Source organism: Phocoena phocoena, chromosome 14 (assembly GCF_963924675.1).
Source record: "Phocoena phocoena chromosome 14, mPhoPho1.1, whole genome shotgun sequence".
NCBI lineage: Eukaryota > Metazoa > Chordata > Mammalia > Artiodactyla > Phocoenidae > Phocoena > Phocoena phocoena.
The window spans coordinates 83,553,996-83,573,606 of record NC_089232.1 but is presented as its reverse complement, the minus strand read 5'-3'; the positions used below and the strand labels follow the sequence as shown (position 1 = coordinate 83,573,606).

At 49.0% G+C, this 19,611-nt stretch overlaps 1 protein-coding gene across 2 annotated transcripts in view; it reads left to right on the top strand.

Moving 5' to 3' along the window:
- The window catches only part of ASAP2 (ArfGAP with SH3 domain, ankyrin repeat and PH domain 2), a 154,792-nt gene that overhangs the window by 108,318 nt on the left and 26,863 nt on the right, over window positions 1–19,611 (top strand). For both annotated transcript variants that reach the window (XM_065890711.1, XM_065890710.1), the window contains exons 10-15: window positions 3,107–3,210; window positions 3,308–3,377; window positions 7,890–7,977; window positions 13,834–13,882; window positions 13,960–14,126; window positions 16,433–16,566. In XM_065890711.1, coding sequence (XP_065746783.1) covers window positions 3,107–3,210; window positions 3,308–3,377; window positions 7,890–7,977; window positions 13,834–13,882; window positions 13,960–14,126; window positions 16,433–16,566 — 612 coding nt within the window. The remainder of the gene's footprint in view (window positions 1–3,106; window positions 3,211–3,307; window positions 3,378–7,889; window positions 7,978–13,833; window positions 13,883–13,959; window positions 14,127–16,432; window positions 16,567–19,611) is intronic.

The window sequence follows — 19,611 nt, the reverse complement described above, 5'->3', positions numbered from 1 at the left end:
TTTGCTTGCATTTTAAAATTGATTCAAGAAATGCCTTGTCTACAGAATAAAACAGTGATTTCATTCCTAACCTCTGGCATAGGGTCTGATTCTGTTGAAAAGAAGAATGTCCTTTATCCTGTTCGTAAGACCGGTGAAGAGTTCTGATTAATACCCTTAGCATGAACACTTTTAGCAGTGTTGTCACCTGGTTTCATCACTTATTTTGTGCAGGATTTTTTTTTCTCCCCAAATCAATAGACATATTTCTTGGTTGTGCCATTTAGTCTTTTGACAGGTTTATTTTCAGTCTTTCACAGCGATTCAGATAGGTGAACAGTATTTCTCCGTTTCCCCTCCACTGCATACATTTCCAGTGATGTTTAAAGCTGGGTTTGTTCTAAATGTCTAGCGCTAGTATATACGCCCCTTTGAGAGAATGTAGAAACTGGGACCATCCTTATCCGATGAATGAGCTGTTTGCCCTAGTTGTTTAGAGGCATGAACTCCCTGTGGAAAAGGACATTTCTCCTGTTAGGGGGTCTGCTTGTTCAGGGTCTGTTGTCAGTTCAGTAATGGAATACTTGAGCACCTTATTGATTTCTCAGATGAAGGTTTTTTGTTTTTTAATTTTTTTGCTGAGTTATCCCATTTATATTTCAGAGTTTAAAAAGTCAGTGCTAGACAGGCCACGTTCATGGATTGGAAAACTTAATATTGTTAGGTTGGCAGTACTTCCCAAACTGATGTACAGATTCAGTGTGATCCCCATCAAAATAAAATCCTAGCTGCCTATTTGCAGAAATGGACAGGCTGATTTTAAAATTCATACGGCAATGCAAGGGACCCAGAAGAGCCAAAGCAATCTTGAAAAAGAAGAACAAAGTTGGAGGACTCATTCTTTCTGATTTCAGAACCTTCCACAAAGCTATAATAATCAAGATAGTGTGGCACTGGCGTGAGGATGAGCATATAGATCAATGAAATAGAATTGAACCCTTACATTTATGGTCAGTTGATTTTCAACAAAGGACAATTCAATGAGGAAAGAACTGTCCTTTCAATAAATGATGCTGGGACAGTTGGATAGCCAAAGCAAAAGAATGCATTTAGACTCCTACCTCACACCATAATAAAAAATTCAAGATGGGTCAAAGACCTAAATGTAAGAGCTAAAACTATAAAACTTAGAAGAGGGCTTCCCTGGTGGCGCAGTGGTTGAGAATCTGCCTGCCAATGCAGGGGACACGGGTTCGAGCCCTGGTCTAGGAAGATCCCACATGCCGCGGAGCAACTGGGCCCGTGAGCCACAACTACTGAGCCTGCGCGTCTGGAGCCTGTGCTCTGCAACAAGAGAGGCCGCGACAGTGAGAGGCCCGCGCACCGCGATGAAGAGTGGCCCCCGCTCACCGCAACTAGAGAAAGCCCTTGCACAGAAACGAAGACCCTGCACAGCCCAAAATTAATTAATTAATTAATTAAAAATCTAAAAAAAAAAACTTAGAAGAAAACATAGGTGTAAATCTTCATGACCTTAGATTAGGCAATGACTTCTTAGATGTGACATCTAAAGTACAGACGACAAAAGAAATAGTAGATAAACTGGACTTCATCCAAATTAAAATTTTGCGTTTCAAGATTTTTTTTAAAAAACGGTCAAGAATTCGGGTGGCTGGCTGTGGCTTTCGGATGAAGTCTAGGCTCTGACTCCAGCCCGCCTGTCCCTTCGGCCGATGGGCGCCCTTATCTTGGCTGCAGTATTTGTCCTCATTTCCCTCCCTGGAGGATGGCCACAGCCACCACTTTCCTCTGCAGGCCTCTGCGTGTGTCCCTCCCCTTATCCTCTGGCAATTCTCACCTTCATCTTTAAAACTCACTTCTTCCAGACGCTCCCATTGTTTTCTCCGGTTGACTCTTCACTTCTGGAGCTGGTGTATTCTCAGTTCGGATCATGTTGACTGTCGTGCACTGGTTCTTTCATTGTTTGGGCAGCGCCTAGGGTCCCAGGGGATGGTCAGCTGCTCGACAGTGGAGTGAGGCTAGCTCTGGATCCTTGGGCGTCCTCTGGTGAGGGCACGAGGCGCAGTGGAAGGGGCCTCAGGGTGCGAGGCAGAGTACCCTTCCACCCTCCTCCGCTCTGGCTCCAGCGAGCCCTGCCTTTTGAGCAAGTCCCTTATTTTCATCGTTTCTGTTTCTTCTGTGATGAAGTGAACTGGGTCGGGAGCTCTCACAACAGATGGAGGCAGCTCTTAGTCCTGCCCGGTTGACCTGTGAACTCCTTGTTCATGTTTTGCTCCCCTTGTTTCCTTTGCCAGAATTTCCAGGGTTAGCGCTTCTGGTATCATCTGTGAAACACCAGTCGAGCGCATGTTGGACCCCAGACACTGGACTTAGGCCCAGGGGATTCATTAATGGTCTTTGCCCTCAAGAAGCTGAAGGCTGGAGTTTCCCAGCGGTGGTGGACTTGGCCAAATTCTCAGCTGACCAGGTGGACAGTCTGCCCTCAGGCTGGAGCAGTTGGGTGTAAGGCCATGGCTCCTCTGCTGGGATTGATGGGGTCGGGAAGCAGATGTTGTTCGTATGTGTTACATAGCAGGTATTCACACACGTGGTCTCACTTAAGCCTTCCTGTATTTACTGTCCTTACTAGAAATTGTTTGCCTGTTTTCCCAGGAGGAAACTGAGACAGGGAGCTTAAGTAACTTGCCCAAAGTAAGAGGCAGAACACTGTTTTTGTGTTCTTTTGCTTGAAAGCCCTGCCCCTTCCAACATGTAGCATTCCTGCCTTCCTTCTCAAGGGCTGCTTTTGCCACACCAGGAGCTTCTTGCCACTGTCAGGGACTTAAGGCTAGTAAATAAGTAAAATCTCGTAATTTCCAAATGGCTCATTCTTTCAGCCAGTGTGGGGATACTGGCATTTGTCATTTCCTTCTCCAGCCTGGTAGGTGGCATTTATGAGTTCCAGGGTATGAATTTCATGTCCCTCTTTTGGTGTGTTTAAGAGGGAAAATTCTCTAATTTAAAAAGAAAAAAAAATTTTTAAGGGTGTTAGTGTCTCTGTGTACTGCTTTTTAAAAATTGGAACCTGGACAGGATTAAAAACCACTAACATCTTAACTGTTTTCAGGATTCACAGCTTCGCCAGAGCACAGCCTATAGTTTACACCAGCCTCAGGGAAACAAAGAGCACGGCACCGAGCGGAATGGCAACCTCTACAAGAAAAGCGATGGGTACGTAGACGGCGTTGCTAGGGTTTCAGTGTGTGTTTGTAATCTCCTGTGTCCAAAATTTCTGAACTCTTTTATTTTTTCCCCATTTATCTGTAAGGATCCGAAAAGTGTGGCAGAAAAGGAAATGTTCAGTGAAAAATGGTTTTCTGACCATATCCCATGGCACCGTAAGTATCCTCTGTCATCACGGGCTCCGCTGTAGCGGGATGAGGGCATGTGGGCTGGAGGCCTGGCAAGGGGACCGAGCCCTGTGCTGTGGCACTAGGCGTGCATTTTAAACAAGGTCCCTGCTGAGAAGAGCCTGTTTGGGTGCCTCCTCGGTTTGGTGCCCTTGTTGACGCTCCCCTAGCAGGGGCCCTTACTGCCTCACAGGGTCAGGAACACCTGAGGAGCCAGGTGGTCTGTATTCAGAGGCCTGTGACTCCCAGAAACAAGCAGCAAACCGCTCCCCAGCTTCCTTTGTCTGTGGAAATTGAACATCACACTTGGAAAGAGTTCTACTTTTCCATCAAGGGAAAAGAGTTTAGGTAGTCAGGAGTCTGGGAATCAGAAATCCAAGAGAAGAGCAATTTCAGTAATTTTATTGTAGATGTACTGCACCCAGCCTTCATCGGGTTCTTTTTCTACAACCCTGTGTATAATTGCCCGTGCAGGAAACTGAGCCAACATATGCTGGGCCAGTTGGAATGCCAGTTGGAATAAAATGATTTTCTTAATCTGGCTTTCGGAGACGAGGGACTGTGTAACCACAGTTACAAACACAGCCCTTTTCCACGGTGGGCTTTACGCGTATGATCACCTTACCTGGTGTGACGGGATCTGGTGAAAGCCGTGGAGGCCGGTAGATATTTTTTAAACGTCTGAAGGCAGAGTTGGTTGCTGTCTTGCTGAGAACGAGGATGCTGGTGGTGGCCTAGGTTCCTGCACCCCAGGTAGGAGGCCTGGCCCTGACCTCAGTCCCATAGTGGAGATGAGCCTCAGCCTTCGTCTTTCTTCCTCTGTCCCCACCAGCTCCCCCATGAGAGGCAGAGCTGGGCAGGAGCGCAGACAGCCTTTTCAGGGCCCTGGCCAGAGATCATGGCTCAGTGTGGTTCCAGAGAAACCCTGCCCTTGTCAGTATTTAGGAGTGAGGAGACAGAATAAAACCCCACCTGAAGGGTGGCACTGCAGCGTGGACTGTGTTCCACGGGGTGGGAGTGGGGTCCCTTCCTTTTCACCCACTCTGTATGAGAAGGGAGAGAGACCACAGAACTAGCAGATACCAAGTGTCTGGAGGGCCCTCTGGGGCCCTCTGGCCTGGGGGATTGAACGTGGCTCCTGCCTGGGCAAATAACGGTCGTTTCTCTTTTCCAGAATCCAGCCTTCACTGGCCTTCTTTACACTCACCACGTCCCTCATGGGGCCGTGCAGTTTGGATCCTGATGTAATATTTTTCCTGTATGGACGCGTGTGTGTGTGTGTGTGTGTGAGAGAGAGAGAGAGAGAGAGAGAGAGAGAGACTGGGTGTAAGTGCTGTTTCAAATGGAGAACGTTAGACTGCATGAAGGCCAGGTTCCCTTCCTGCTCCAACACCTGCGATTCTGTGATTTGCTTTCGAATTGTATTCTACTCTGTTTTGGGTCAGGTTTACTGCCTCAGTGCAGAAAATCTCATAAAACAAGACTGGGTCTCGCTTCATATTTGTTTACAGCGGCAAAGCCAGTTGGGATATTTGCTTCATTGGCGTGTCCACTAGACCCAGGGCCTCGGCTTAAGCCAAAAAGTGGTTCTCCCCCCGACCACAGAAATGACAGCAGGTCTGGTGATCCTTTGCCGACAGCATAAACTTTGGGTCTCTTCATTTCTGTTGCTTGAGCTTCCTCTCAAGAGACGTGGAGGCTTAGTTTTCTTTCAATGTTGACGGGCTGCCGCAGTTTTTGGCAGACAGTACGGTTATAAGTAGCTTTACCAGCATGCGGAGGGCTCAGCTTGTCACGCCACTCGCATGTTGTGTTAGTGCCTCGCCCTTGCGGGGACCCTTCTCTAGGGAATCCCGCTCTCTGGATGCCGCTTCCAGCCCAGAGGAGTGGCAGGTGGAGGCTCCGTCCCGCTGCCTCTCCTGGGAAAGGAGTGGGTCCCTGTGGCAGCCGTCTCTGCCGCGGGGCACCCTGCGTGCTCTGGGGGGCCAGGTCCCGACACCTCAGTGCTGCTGTGATGTGAATTAACCTCCACCGAGAAAGACAGTGGAGACATGCCTGTTGGGTTGGGTTTGGTTTGGGTTTGGCTCCTTTCGTGGCTTACCTGTTCAGCCAGCATCTCCCTGAGTATGTTGTTAACTTACCGTCAGGAAAAAAGGGACAGGTTAGGACATGAGATTCTTGTATTCTGTATTTTAGCAGAGGGACAGTGATAGCATCGGGGATGAATTCAGTAGAAAGCCCAAGTCGGTATTCCCCGTTAGACAAGGCTGATTGTTGTGTTTTCTGGCCCTGGAAAGAAGTTATCCTTGGGACAAAATTACTCTAATTAGATATCCTCTTTGCCAAATTCGTCGCTTTGCCAAACCGCCAAAGGCTGGAGACTGTATTAAGCTGGAAGAAATGTCTGTTGTTTCTTAACAAAATCTAAAACAATTTTTTAAATGATCATCAGTCATGCAGAAGGAAGACTAGAAACTTCCTTTTAAAAGCCTGACAAGACTTCCCTGGTGGCGCAGTGGTTGGGAGTCCCCCTGCCGATGCAGGGGACGCGGGTTCGTGCCTCAGTCCGGGAAGATCCCACATGCCGCGGAGCGGCTAGGCCCGTGAGCCATGGCCGCTGAGCCTGCGCGTCCGGAGCCTGTGCTCCGCAACGGGAGAGGCCACACCAGTGAGATGCTCGCGTACCGCAAAAAAAAAGAAAAAAAAATTATTTAGTCTGTCGCGGACAGTATCTTTATCTATAAATGTGGAGTAGTTCCTGCCTCAGAGTGCAGCGGGGAAAATTAAGTGAGTTAATTCATTAAAATTGCTTACAACAGGGCCTGCCTCAGGTAAGCACATAATAGGATAATAACAATAGCGGCAGCGGCAACTGAGTAAAGGTAGCTATTACTATTCGAAATCATCTTCTTGTCCATGGAAGATTTCTGTATTTACCAAAGTGCATCACCCCCTTTACTGCTCCTGCTTTGAAGACTCAGTGGACACCAGCATTTGGAAGTAGTCCAGGAACATCACCTAAATGCACCTGTGTAGTTGTGTGACCATATGAGGTGATGGAACAGGCACATACTTTTTATGGGCTGAACACCTTGGTAGAGTGCTTGGTTGCATTTGTGCTGTGGTCTCCTCCTGTAGAAACGTATCGTTTGGTGTATTGGTTCCTGGACGAGCCAGTTAATTGTATTAATAAAGATCAAAAATAGGATTGATGGTACTTCTACTTGGAATTGTCAAGGCTTGCAAGATCAGGCAGAGCTTGGAGTCTTTGAATACTGGTTTCTGATGACCCAAGGGCATCCGTTAGGCATCGGCAGACTGCAGAACACGCAGTGATTTCCACGTAAGAGATGTCAGCACAGCCGTGAACCAGGAGAGTCTAGTCCAACCCTGTTCATCCAGCTTCTGCTTGTCCCAAATTGCTGTCATCAAACCCAGTTGTTCACACTGCAAGGATCAGTCCTGTTTTAATGGAGGCCACGCTGCCTCGCCCCTGACTCTGAGCTCAGTGGAGAGGGGTCTATAAATGCAGGTCTGCCCAGATGTAGACACATGTGAGTGTGTATCTCGATTAATCCCAAATCCAAGCTTTTACAATTTCTTGACATGGCTGGTGGCCACGGGAAGGGGTAGACAAGAACAATTGAACTCTTAAGACATTTTATTTGGTCTTTCTTTTAGCAGCTTGGTGGGTGGGTAAGATAAGCCTTTCATACTTGAATATTTCTCCAAGATTTCTGAGAGGCGTTTTGCCATTCAGAATTTTTTTTGTTTTTTTCTGAAATTATCTTCTGCCCTTTGCTTTTTTGGACTAGTTATGATAGTTTCTGAAATGGTAATAAAATAGTCATTTTTGACACATCTCTGACAAAAACTTATTGTAATCTCTTGTTACCATTGTGTGTGGAGGGCAGAAGGTGGGGGTCACGTATGTGAACAAGGTGGGTTTTGTTGAAATTTAAGTGACAGATGGCTGGCATTAAGGATTATGAATCTGTCATTTCATATATATATATATATATATATATATATATATATATAATTTCTCTGTTATTTTTGTGCTGTGAGGTTACTTTCCCTGAAAGTGAGTGTTTATACTCAGGAAACCACTTTTAAGATCACCAGAAATTGATGTGGGTGCCCACGTGCCCAGCTGATCAGGACGGAATGTCTCTGAGCTTTAGACGGGGAGCATTTTGATCTCGGGGAACCCACTGCCCTTGACCTCAAAGCTGGGCTGGCATCACTTGTTATCCCTGTCTGGGTGGGTGGGTGCCCCCCCCCCCGTGTCCCTTTCAGGGAGGGGCAGCTGCCCCCTGGGAGCTGAGGTCCAGGGACACCCTGTGATGTGCCTCTGTCATGCCTTCCACATGAAAACCTGCCTTCTGATAGCTATCTTTGCAAGCCAGTGAGAACCTGTTCTTGCTATATTTTAATGAGGAATGATACTGTGGTTTCCCAATCCTTTCCACCCATCTCTGTTTTTTTATCTTTCAACAGGCTAACCGGCCTCCTGCAAAGCTTAATCTATTAACCTGCCAAGTGAAAACCAACCCTGAGGAGAAGAAGTGTTTTGACCTAATTTCACGTAAGTTTATTTCTCAGACGCTGTGCTGCAGAGAAATTATTTTACTCTCATCTAGGGCATCAACCCCATTTCAGACAGTGCATTAACTTAAAGAATTGGTTTTCAAAGAGAAAGCCCTTTATTTCAGGTGACTGCGTGCTTTTCATTTCCGCTGGTGATGGTCTGCTTGCCGGTCTCTCGGTTCAGGGCTTGAACCTGCGGACGGCCTTGCTCCACTCGCGGGATCTGTAAACTTGGGCACGTCCTCTCAGCTTCCCAAGCCTTGGGTTTCCTATTCGTAAACAAGGAGATTATACTAGATCAGCCCTCAAGCCTAAAAATCCCTTCACTTCACTATAAAAAAGGGCAGTTCTGTCATCAGAGCTCCCCTAACTTGGGCGCTGTTAGAACTCCTGCACCACTGATGCGATGAGGCCCCCGGCAGAGCCCTTGAAACTCTCGGGTTGAAATCTACTTGTCTTCCCGCCCCAGAATTAGTGTTTCTGCTCCCGTGCTGCTCGTCTTTGTGGCAGACCCAGAAGAACCACCACAGAAGCACATTGTGGCGAGTGGCCTCTCAGCATCGCCTACGGAAGAGGGAAAGGGCGAGCGATGTCTTAAAGAAGCGTGATGGCCTTTCTGGTCTTGGCAGTTTTCGGTGGCAGGGTTACGGTTTGGGGGAAGGAAAGGGCCAGCTCCCCTTTCAAAAGGCAGTCACTGGGGATTTGGGCACAAGAGTTACATTTATAGAGGAAACCTCCGGACCGTGCCTTTGGGGAAGATGAGCGCTGTCTTATTTGCCTCAGTATCCCGAGCGTGAGGTGGCTGCTTTTTAACATGTGTGCTGGCTTGTATTATTGAGGGTAGGAAGTTCCTGTGTAAGTTCATGCTCACAGCAAACTTAGACGAAACGATCACCAGCTCCTCTGTGCTTGGGGAGGAGACGGAGGCCCGGGCTGGTGCCTGTTCTCACGCGCCTGGTGCAGCGGCCCGGGCCGGTTTCCTGTTCTCACGCGCCTGGTGCAGCGGCCCGGGCCGGTTTCCTGTTCTCACGCGCCTGGTGCAGCGGCCCGGGCCGGTTTCCTGTTCTCACGCGCCTGGTGCAGCGGCCCGGGCCGGTTTCCTGTTCTCACGCGCCTGGTGCAGCGGCCCGGGCCGGTTTCCTGTTCTCACGCGCCTGGTGCAGCGGCCCGGGCCGGTTTCCTGTTCTCACGCGCCTGGTGCAGCGGCCCGGGCCGGTTTCCTGTTCTCACGCGCCTGGTGCAGCGGCCCGGGCCGGTTTCCTGTTCTCACGCGCCTGGTGCAGCGGCCCGGGCCGGTTTCCTGTTCTCACGCGCCTGGTGCAGCGGCCCGGGCCGGTTTCCTGTTCTCACGCGCCTGGTGCAGCGGCCCGGGCCGGTTTCCTGTTCTCACGCGCCTGGTGCAGCCGCCCGGGCCGGGTGCCTGTTCTCACGCGCCTGGTGCAGCCGCCCGGGCCGGGTGCCTGTTCTCACGCGCCTGGTGCAGCGGCCCGGGCCGGTTTCCTGTTCTCACGCGCCTGGTGCAGCGGCCCGGGCCGGTTTCCTGTTCTCACGCGCCTGGTGCAGCGGCCCGGGCCGGTTTCCTGTTCTCACGCGCCTGGTGCAGCGGCCCGGGCCGGTTTCCTGTTCTCACGCGCCCGCTCCCGAGCTGCGCGGTGTGGCGTGTGCTTTGGGTGCTGTTGGTTCTGATCTTCAGCTTCCAGACGGATTTGCAAAATAAAAATCGACTCTCTCCGGCTTCCAGGGCTGTGTGCCGTGCTCAGTTTCGTCAGGCCCGCAGGTTCATTTACCCTCCTCGCTCTCCGATCCTTCACTCCCTCAGGACGGTGTGGAATGTGGAGGATTGCCCATGCTTTAAAATGTGCCCCTGGATGGCAATAAAAAGTGACAGTTAAAGGGAGACAGCTTGAGGGTCGTATGTGACGTCAGCCAGTGTCTAGGGGACACTTGGAGGGCTGCAGCCTTTCCATCTTCTGAAGCACTAACTCATGGGAAGGGGCGCATTCCCCTCCAGTAGCTGATCGGCGGTTAGTCACGGAGTATGAGTTCTGCGCCTGGGGAGGTGGGCCCGCACACCCTCGCTTGCCCCAGTCGCTCCAGCACCCCTGTGGGGCCCCCGTCAGAGACCACGTGTGCAGAAGCGTTTCTTTCAGGCGTGTAGATGACTCCGAAGCCTCCCAGCATACACATTTGAACAGCTGGCCAGGCCCCGGGCATCTGGTTCTGTGCTCGCGCACTGGCCACCCATTCGCAAGATTCCATCAGTGTCTTTGCTCTGTTGCCTGACGTGATAAATACCTTGGGTCAAGAGCTTCCAGCCTCCGGTACCCGGAAGGGCTTGCCGAATTTGGTCCTAGGCGCTGAGTCCACTGTCGTCTTTGAAAAATGCTCTCATCTCTTCTTGCCACTGTCTTCCAGTGGGTAGAATGAATCCCAGTCCTACACACTTGTCATCCTCAGCTAGTTTTCAAGAGGTGATGCTGCCCTGGGAGCATGTGTAGTGGCAGTGCTTTGTTGCAGCGCTATGTGGGTTTGGGTCGTTACAGAGAAACGTCGAAACTGGTCAGACCCCCCACCCCACCCCCAGGAACCATCAAGGGAGACACTGCAGAGCTAGAAAACCGTGACCTGACGAGCGTCCTGAGAGGTGGGGGCCTGGCTTCGGGTCTGACTCTACCTGCTGACGGGGCTGCTGGGACACACACGTATCCCCGAGACACCTTTGTGCTCATGAAACATCTGGGTGGCTGGAGAAATAACAAGTCAAGCTGTAGATGGGCAGTGAGGATGCTGTTTCAGGTGTGAGTCTACCAGGCCCCGAGGAGCCGCCCCTTCCTCCTGTCCCTCAACCTGCAAAGCCAGCTTGGAATCACCCAGAGAGCCCGGGAGGAACAGACTGGATGCTGGCTTCAGCTGTTTCCCTGCAGGATCCTCCTTTACCGATCTTTCCCCCAGACAGGGACTCCCCACCCAGATCAAGCCATCAGTGGGCCTGGCTTCTCAAGGAGGACGTCCCTGTGGCAAGGCCAGCCCTTCTGGAGCCTGTCTAGTCCTCTTGCCCTCAGATTGACCCCACTGTTTACGAATTCAAGTCCTGAGCCATTATCCTCAGATCATGCAGTCATGCCAGGTGGGGTGGGAGGTGTAGGAGAAGGTGCACATGATCTAGGTCAGTCCCCTGAGTGGGATGGACCCACAGGGTGCCTCTCCAGGCCCACATGGAGGGTTCATGGCCAGCTGGAGCCCAAGCCTGGGGCCGAGAAGCAGCCCTTCCCAGGATACCGTCGCAGCAGGGCTCTGGAAACCTCCTGTTTTCTCCTCCCTCTAGTTGAATCTGCTAGAAACTGTTCTTGGTGTAAAGACATCGTGAAAGAGTGTCCATACAAGGGAATTCTTTTTTTTTTTTCAATTTATTTTTTATACAGCAGGTTCTTATTAGTTATCTATTTTATACATATTAGTGTCTACATGTCAATCCCAGTCTCCCAGTTCATCCCACCACCACCAGCCCCCGCCACTCTCCCCGCTTGGTGTCCATAGGTTTGTTCTCTACATCTGTGTCTGTTTCTGCCTTGCAAACTGGTTCATCTGTAACATTTTTCTAGATTCCACATATATGCGTTAATATACGATATTTTTCTCTTTCTGACTTACTTCACTCTGTATGACAGTTTCTGCGTCCATCCACGTCTCTACAAATGACCCAAATTCGTTCCTTTTTATGGCTGAGTAATATTCCATTGTATATATGTACCACATCTTCTTTATCCATTCGTCTGTCGACAGGCATGTAGGTTGCTTCCATGACCTGGCTATTGTAAACAGTGCTGCAGTGAACATTGGGGTGCATGTGTCTTTTTGAATTATGGTTTTCTCAGGGTATATGCCCAGTAGTGGGATTGCTGGGTCGTATGGTAATTCTATTTTTAGTTTTTTAAGGAACCTCCATACTGTTCTCCCTAGTGGCTATATCCGTTTACATTCCCACCAACAGTGCAAGAGGGTTCCATACAAGGGAATTTTTATTTGGAAATTTTCACTGAGAATTTCCCCTGCTTCTCCACCATTCACGTGTTAAAATGCAGAACTGGCCAGAGAAATGGGTTGCTCCCCCGTCTCCTTGATTTTCCTGTGGCATCTGTACCTGGTCTGACCATGAAGTGGCCTCAGGGAAAATTTGCAGGGTTTTCGGCCTGGTGTCAGACCCGGTCCTCTGGTGCAACCTGCCATGGTCATGGCTTCCCGAGGACTCTGAGTTCCACTTAGAGTGGATGTGGACCTGCCCCCTCCGGCCCTCCTGCAGGTAAGGCTCTGCACACCAGGTAGAGTGGGGGCAGGGAAAGCGGCCTCTCTTCCTAGCACCCGACCACTAACATTTGGATCACAGGATTAAGTTTATTTTTCTGAACTTGACACGAGTCTCTTTTTTTAAAAATAATTATTTTATTTTTGGCTGTGTCGGGTCTTAGTTGTGGTATGCGGGATCTTTCATTGTGGCATGCGGGCTTCTCTAGTTGTGGCGCAGGCTCCAGAGGGCGTGGGCTCAGTAGTTGCTGCGCGCTCGGGCTTAGTTGCTCTGTGGCATGTGGGATCTTAGTTCCTGGACCGGGGATGGAACCCGCGTCCCCTGCATTGGAAGGCGGATTCTTAACCACTGGACCACCAGAGAGGTCCCTTGGCACAGTTCTCTTAAACCCTGTTCCTTTCCTCAGCAACAGGCTGGGGGTAGAGGGTGCGGGGTGTCCCCTCCGTGTCAGGAAAATAGGAAGAGGATCAGAGCTGGGGTCAAAACCTGACCCCTCGGCCGCTGGGTGCGCTTGTTCCTGCCTCTTAACCTCTCTGGGCCTTAGCCTCCTCCCAGTCAGCTCACCAAGAATTATCCTAAGAACTAAAGTGCTTTCAGGAGTGTAAAAGTCACAATGTTCACTCACTTTGAGGGGCACAGGTGTGTCACCGCTCTGCCATCTGCAGAAGTTGGATCTCCTCCCTTTTTTTTTTCTTTTTTGTTTTTTAAATTTAATTTTCTTTCTTACTTTGTTTTTGGACTGATTGTAGGCAAAGAATTTCTGTATATCCCTTACCCAGCTCCCCCTAATACTGACAGCATATAGTACGGGTTATCAGTTACTATTTGGTACGTAATATCAGCCATGTCTGCAACTGTCAAAACCGGGAAGTCTACATTGGTGTGATGCTGTTAACTAAGAATCTTATTCAGATTTTACCATTTTTTCCACTAGTGTCCTCCTTCTGTTCCAGAATTCTCTCCAGGATTCCACATTGCTGCTGTTATTTCACCCTAGTCACGTACAGTCTGTATCAGTTCTGTATCTTTCCTTGTCTTTCATTACGTTGATACTTTGAAAATTATTGATCAGTTTTTTGGTCATATGTCCTTCAGTTTGGGTTTCTCTGATGCTTTCCCACAATTGGACCGAGGCTATACACTTTGGGCTAAGAAGGCCAGAAAGCTTGTAAGATACTCGCTTTAGATAAGGCTTTTACTATTCAAAGGGCCATAACAATTGGGGGCCAACTCTGTAGCAAGTTAAAAAAAAAAAAAAAGCTTTTGAAAGGATAGTGATGGTTTTCATTGAAGAGTTTCAGTTTTTGGAAGTTGCTTCTCTTTAGACTTGAATGGAGGAAAGGAGCTGGCTCGATAATTTGCATCAGAAAGCCACAGTTCCCAGGCGAGGGCTTGTAAAGGGCAGGAGGAAGTGCTTGGTTGTATACAAATCATTGACTTCATGGCAGAGTTTAGACTCTTCCTGAGGTTAATTACAAACCACTTTCTTTTGGAATTGTGTATGGATTACTGTCCGGGCTCACAACTGATGAAACCCCTCTTGCCGTGCAGATGACAGGACATACCACTTTCAAGCAGAGGACGAACAGGAATGTCAAATGTAAGTTGTTTGGGGGTGGGACCTTGGAAGGGCAGTTGTCCTTGGGATTTAACACAGCGTCACTGTTATTTTTCTAGATGGATGTCTGTGCTGCAAAACAGCAAAGAAGAAGCTCTGAACAATGCATTTAAGGGAGATGACAATACGGGAGAAAATAACATAGTCCAAGAACTGACAAAGGAGATCATCTCCGAGGTCCAGAGGATGACAGGCAATGACGTGTGTTGCGACTGCGGGGCGCCAGGTGACCCAGCCACCCCCTCCAGTTCTAGGACGTTTAAATCCTGTTCCGATTCACAGAAGCCAGTCACTGATTTTCCCTTTCATTTCAAACACCAAGTTCAGCGCAGCCCAGCCTGAGCTCACGCTGTCACACAGATGCTTACTGAACTGTGCGCAGACTAAGTGGGGGAAAGGGTGGGAAGATGCCTGCCTCCGGGCCCTCAGAGCAGGCCTGCGGGGAGAGAGCCCCATAGAGCTGAAACGGTTTAAATGCTTTTTGAGAAATGAAAACAGAAGCACACAGCGAGGGTGGAAGCGGGGTCATCCGGTCATTGTATTGGCTCCAAACTGCGGCTTTTTCCGGGATTCAATCCGTCCTCCCTTTGTACAGCTTTGTAGAACTTCTGCAGCTACTTTAAGCCGCTGTCTAGTCTGTGACCCTGGAAGAGCCACTTACTTTGTTAGGTGTCAGTTTCCCTTTTTGGAAGATGAAGGGACCAGTGGAGATTGTCTGTGAGCCCCGGCCAGCTGCCACATTCCGTGAAATGAGGTGTTTATTTCTGTGTTTTCATAAGGCCTACTGGGGTTTCATTTTCAATGGATATAAACTATCATAGATTTTAACAACCAGTATTTTAAGCGTTTAATGAGCTGACTTATTCCTGTAGCTCAGATGGGCCGGTGTTAGGGGAGCTTTGGCTGCTTAGGGTGGCCATGTGCCTTTTCGTTCCCCTGGTTCTGTGACAACTTCCATTTTAAAAAAGGCACAACGGGGCTTCCCTGGTGGCGCAGTGGTTGAGAGTCCGCCTGCCGATGCAGGGGACGCGGGTTCGTGTCCCGGTCGAGGAAGATCCCACATGCCACGGAGCGGCTGGGCCCGTGAGCCATGGCTGCTGAGCCTGCGCATCCGGAGCCTGTGCTCCACAATGGGAGAGGCCACAACAGTGAGAGGCCCGCGTACCGCAAAAAAAAAAAGGCGCAACAAAAATAGAGTGGACAGTTGAGAAGTGCCGTAGGTTCCTGTTACCCTGGAGGCTGTATCTGGGGGTAATTTGAGGAATTACCTCATGGGGTCTCGGACTGTTAAAAACATACCTTTGGCAGGAGATGCTGCAGGAAGTGAAGGTAGCGAACTGTGCTTTTTCTTAGATGAGGACAGTGTAGTACTTGGACTTCTAAAACACTTCTAAGAATCAAAGCTATGACGTTTTTGTTTTAAAATGCTAAAAGACAGTCTGAGTGATATAAAGCAGTCTAAATGTACACTCATACCCACCAAAAGCATGACACAGTCGATTCGGTAGAATAGGTCTAGTGAAGTGAAAACACCAGTTTTTCACACCCGGGAGTATTTCCGAACTGAGATAAAATGTTTATAATTAGAACATTTTAAAAATAACTTTGCAATCAACTAGTGACCCAGGTTGCAGTACTTGCCTCCTATGAGTTTCTGAGGGCAACAAGCAATTCTAAAGAGAATTGTACTTCTGGGCTGTGATCACGTCCTCAAGAATGTTTCATTTTGAATTCCGTGTTTTCAGTAAATTCAGCGTTCATCCGTCATGCATTTCTTGAGTGCCTACTCTGGCGCTCGACTAGGAGGCGTCTCTGAGCAAGTAAACACGTGGTGTGGGTGTGGGTTTGAGCCCGGATGAATGCAGGGCTGCGGTCTGGCTCTGCAGCCTCCAGCAAGGAAGGCCCTTCACCTCTCTGAGCAAGATGGTGAAGACACCTGCCCTGTGTGCCTCCAGGCGCTCTTGTATGTGTTAAATGAGAAATTAAGGGAAAGCACCTGTCATTTCTGAAGCTCTCACACCTTGAGCTATTATTGCTACTATAATTGCTTCAACTCTGTGCTGAACAGAGCATGGCCTCAGCACATAGTGGGTGTTCTCTGCTGGTTATTAGCATGTTTGACATACAGACGTGTGTTAAGACAGTCCCCCGTGTGGTGCTAGACTTTGTCCCCTTTGCTGGTACCATCAGGTTGGTGATGGGGGTGGTCTGTATCCAGGGACCCTCGGCCACTAGAGGGCGCTGTGTCCTATTCTTGCACAGACAGCCCTGCCCCTTGGGAGTGCTTAACAAATGAATGGAAGGACGGGGAGGTGGAGCCCTAGGAAGAGGAGGGAGAACAGATGCGTGCGCATGTGTGTATTGTGTGTAAATTGGTGGTGATTAATGATGAACGAGGGCTCCAGCTACATGAAGGATCCAAAAAAAAATGCTAATGATGCAACAAAACTCCATGTTCAGTAACTGCAAGAAAAAAGTTCTGACTCCTGCCCTCTCCTTACAAGCTCCGGTTTTCCCTATTCTCTTTGGCAGATCCTACGTGGCTCTCCACCAACCTGGGCATTCTGACCTGCATTGAGTGTTCTGGGATCCACCGAGAGCTGGGGGTTCACTACTCCAGGATGCAGTCCCTGACGCTAGATGTGTTAGGAACATCTGAGCTGCTGGTACGTTTCGAATCCTTGATTTTGGAGTGAAAACAAATGATCTGAAAGCGAGGTTTTCATTTTGGCACTTGAATCCATTTCTGTTTCTTAAAATTCCGCTGGGCTGGTGGCTGTTGATGTTGCCAAGTGGATTTGGGCAGTTAGAAACTCATTGGTAATTCCTCCTCCTCGGCTACTAGTATGATAGTTGAGGGTTGCAAAGCTTTATTCTTTCTTTTTTTTTCTTTTCTTTGGCTGAGCTGGGTCTTAGTTGTGGCATGTGGGATCTTTAGTTGCAGCATGCGGACTTCTTAGTTATGGCATGCGGACTCTTAGTTGCGGCATGCATGCGGGATCTAGTTCCCTGACTAGGGATCAGACCCGGGCCCCCTGCATTGGGAGCACGGAGTTTCACCCACTGGCCCACCAGGGCAGTCCCACAAAGGTTTATCCTTAAATGAATAAAATGAATTGAACTTATAAAGGAGCGTTGAGCCTGGTGTGAGATTCTGGAATAGGATGGTGGCAGAGTCCACTTCACCCCAGTCATTAAGCAGGTGCAGAACCCAGAGCCCAGAGACAGTAAAGGACTCATTCTTCCTGAGTCGTCTGCCGAGTCTGCGGTGCGGTCACTACCTGGCTCAAGCTTCCGGTGAACTTGTCCTCTGTCTCTTATTGCTGCCTTTTGGGAGAGGTACTGGTATTTGCTTCTACTGCCTTTGTTTCTGAAGAAAAAAGTGTTTGATTGTTGGTTGGGTGATAACACATAAGCCATGCAATGTATTAGGGGTTTGAAGCATTTCCTGTAAAGTGACTTTCAGAGCGTTGAGACCGGCCCCACTGAGGAACAAGCATATCACACATGGGCGGTGCTTTGGGGCATCTAAAACATGAGCTCTTCGGACTGTTTTCAAAGTCTGTGACTGCCGATTAGAAGGTAGTATTTGAAATTGTTTCTTGAGGTGGCTGAGCATTGGACAGTGACTATTAAGTAGATATTGATTGCCATGGATTTTAATGTCAAGAGCAGTAGTCTCGGCAGAAAATCAATTACCGTGGTCAGTAGATCTCTCGGGGCCGTAAGTCGTACCGATGACTATCCTGGATCCAACGTGTCTGAACTTGTAATGCGTTTAGAACTGTCTTGTCGAATCCTTCGTGTCCTTCCAAGGAGTTCGTTTACCGTCTTGAGAGACAAAGCTGGGAGAAACTGGAGTGGCTTCTGGTAGCCCAGTTTTAGTAGCATCACTGACGACTTCAGGTTTACAGCTAAGCTAGCCTTGGCGGGACCCAAGCAGTGTATGCTTGGTTACACACTACAGTTATTTTTAATGTCATAACGCATACAGCCTCCATCATAGAGCTGTGTGTGTGCAGGCGGTATCCTGGGTAACTGGCGATGGCATAGATTTGAAATGCTCACGGTATATATTCAGAGACACATAAATTACTTCTCAGTGAGCACTGGTAAACTACGGCAGTGGCTGTACTGCCCTGGTGGTTTTTTTAAAAACAATTGGAAGTGTTAAGTGGTTTATGCTGAAGTAATAATTGTTGATTCTGTACGAGGCGCTTCTCAGGCGCTTTGCACAGCGCTTTGTCTTAGGTCATTTTGCTCTTCACTCCAGCCCTGTGGCCCTGGTGTATTATCCCCATTTTACAAAAGAGGAACTGAGGCTTAGAATGTGTTAACAAGCCCAAGGTTATGTAGTTATCAAAGCACCAGATCTGGGGTGGCGGCCTCTTTAATCTGATTCCAGAGCTCACACTCTCAACCCTTGAGGACTCTCCCTGTGGAGAGCGTTTAAACATCACTACCGTCCCTCCTCATTCCCCATCCTCATGCCTGACAAATGTCTAACCGCCAGCTCTCTGGGAGGGAGAAAAGCCCGGCTTTGTAGTCCCAGTCACGTGATGTAAATGCTCCCACCGTGGCCATTTGCAGGCCGCAGTGTGGATAACTGAACGCGCGGTGGGAAAGACCGCACACATTATGTAGTAAGTTTGCCGCGCAAATACAGCCTCAAAAACAGCACAGTAAAATAGTTAGGAAGTGATGAGTTTTGAGTATTACTTTGTTTTTAGTATAGTCTTTTTGTTTGTTTTTTCTGAGGCTGCACCACACAGCTTATGGGATCTCAGTTCCCCGATCAGGGATTGACCCCTGGGCCCCGGCAGTGGCAGCGGGGAGTCCTAACCACTGGACCGCCAGGGACTTCCCTAGTATAGTTTCTTTGATCATGAGTTTATATCATGTAATTTTTAATAACGGCTGTCTAACAGCTGGCTTGTGCAAGCTGGCAGGAGCCTGATCCTGACGCATCTGTTACACCTGCTTACACGTGTCTCAGAAACTTAACTGATGATCTGCCTGAGACTACTGCCTACCGCAGAGAGAAACACCAGAGGCGGTTGGAAGGAGAATGTCTCCATTTCGATGAAAAGATGAGCTGGCTTGTGATCCCAGGCCCAGAGCTTTGTGTCTTCTCCTGGAGCCTCCGTCTGTATCTGTCTGTATATTCTCCTAGGCGTTCAAAGTGTGACCAACTCTCAGCCATTATGGAGAAGTCGGGAAGAGGCTGCTTAACTAGGACCTGCATGTTTCTGATGTCTAATCTCTGCCAGAGCTTTAAACTCTCCCTTATCTAAGCCTCTTTTCCTGAGTGGTTATCAGAAAAACAAAGGGCAGAGGCCTGAATCACGTGGGATTTATTCCCACCCTCTCTTTGCCCCTGAACTCGCCTGTCTGGCCACTCACAGGAGGCAGACGTCTCCCCCTCTCACCCCAACCCTGGTACTGCGGGCATGACACCACCTCCAGACCCTTATTCCTCAGCCGTTTGTTAAGCAATAGGTGGAGGGTGTGTGTCAGGTGTCGTTAGTGCCACTTGTAAAGCATGAGAATGTCGAGCCTTTTTAGAACACCTGGCTCTTATTTTGCTTAGATGCCTGAACAAAAGATCTCCTGCAGGCTTGACACACACACGTGTGTGTGTGTGTGTGTTCAGAATTACATCCAGCACATAGTGAGAACTATGAAGTATTAGCTCTTATTATTATCGTTGT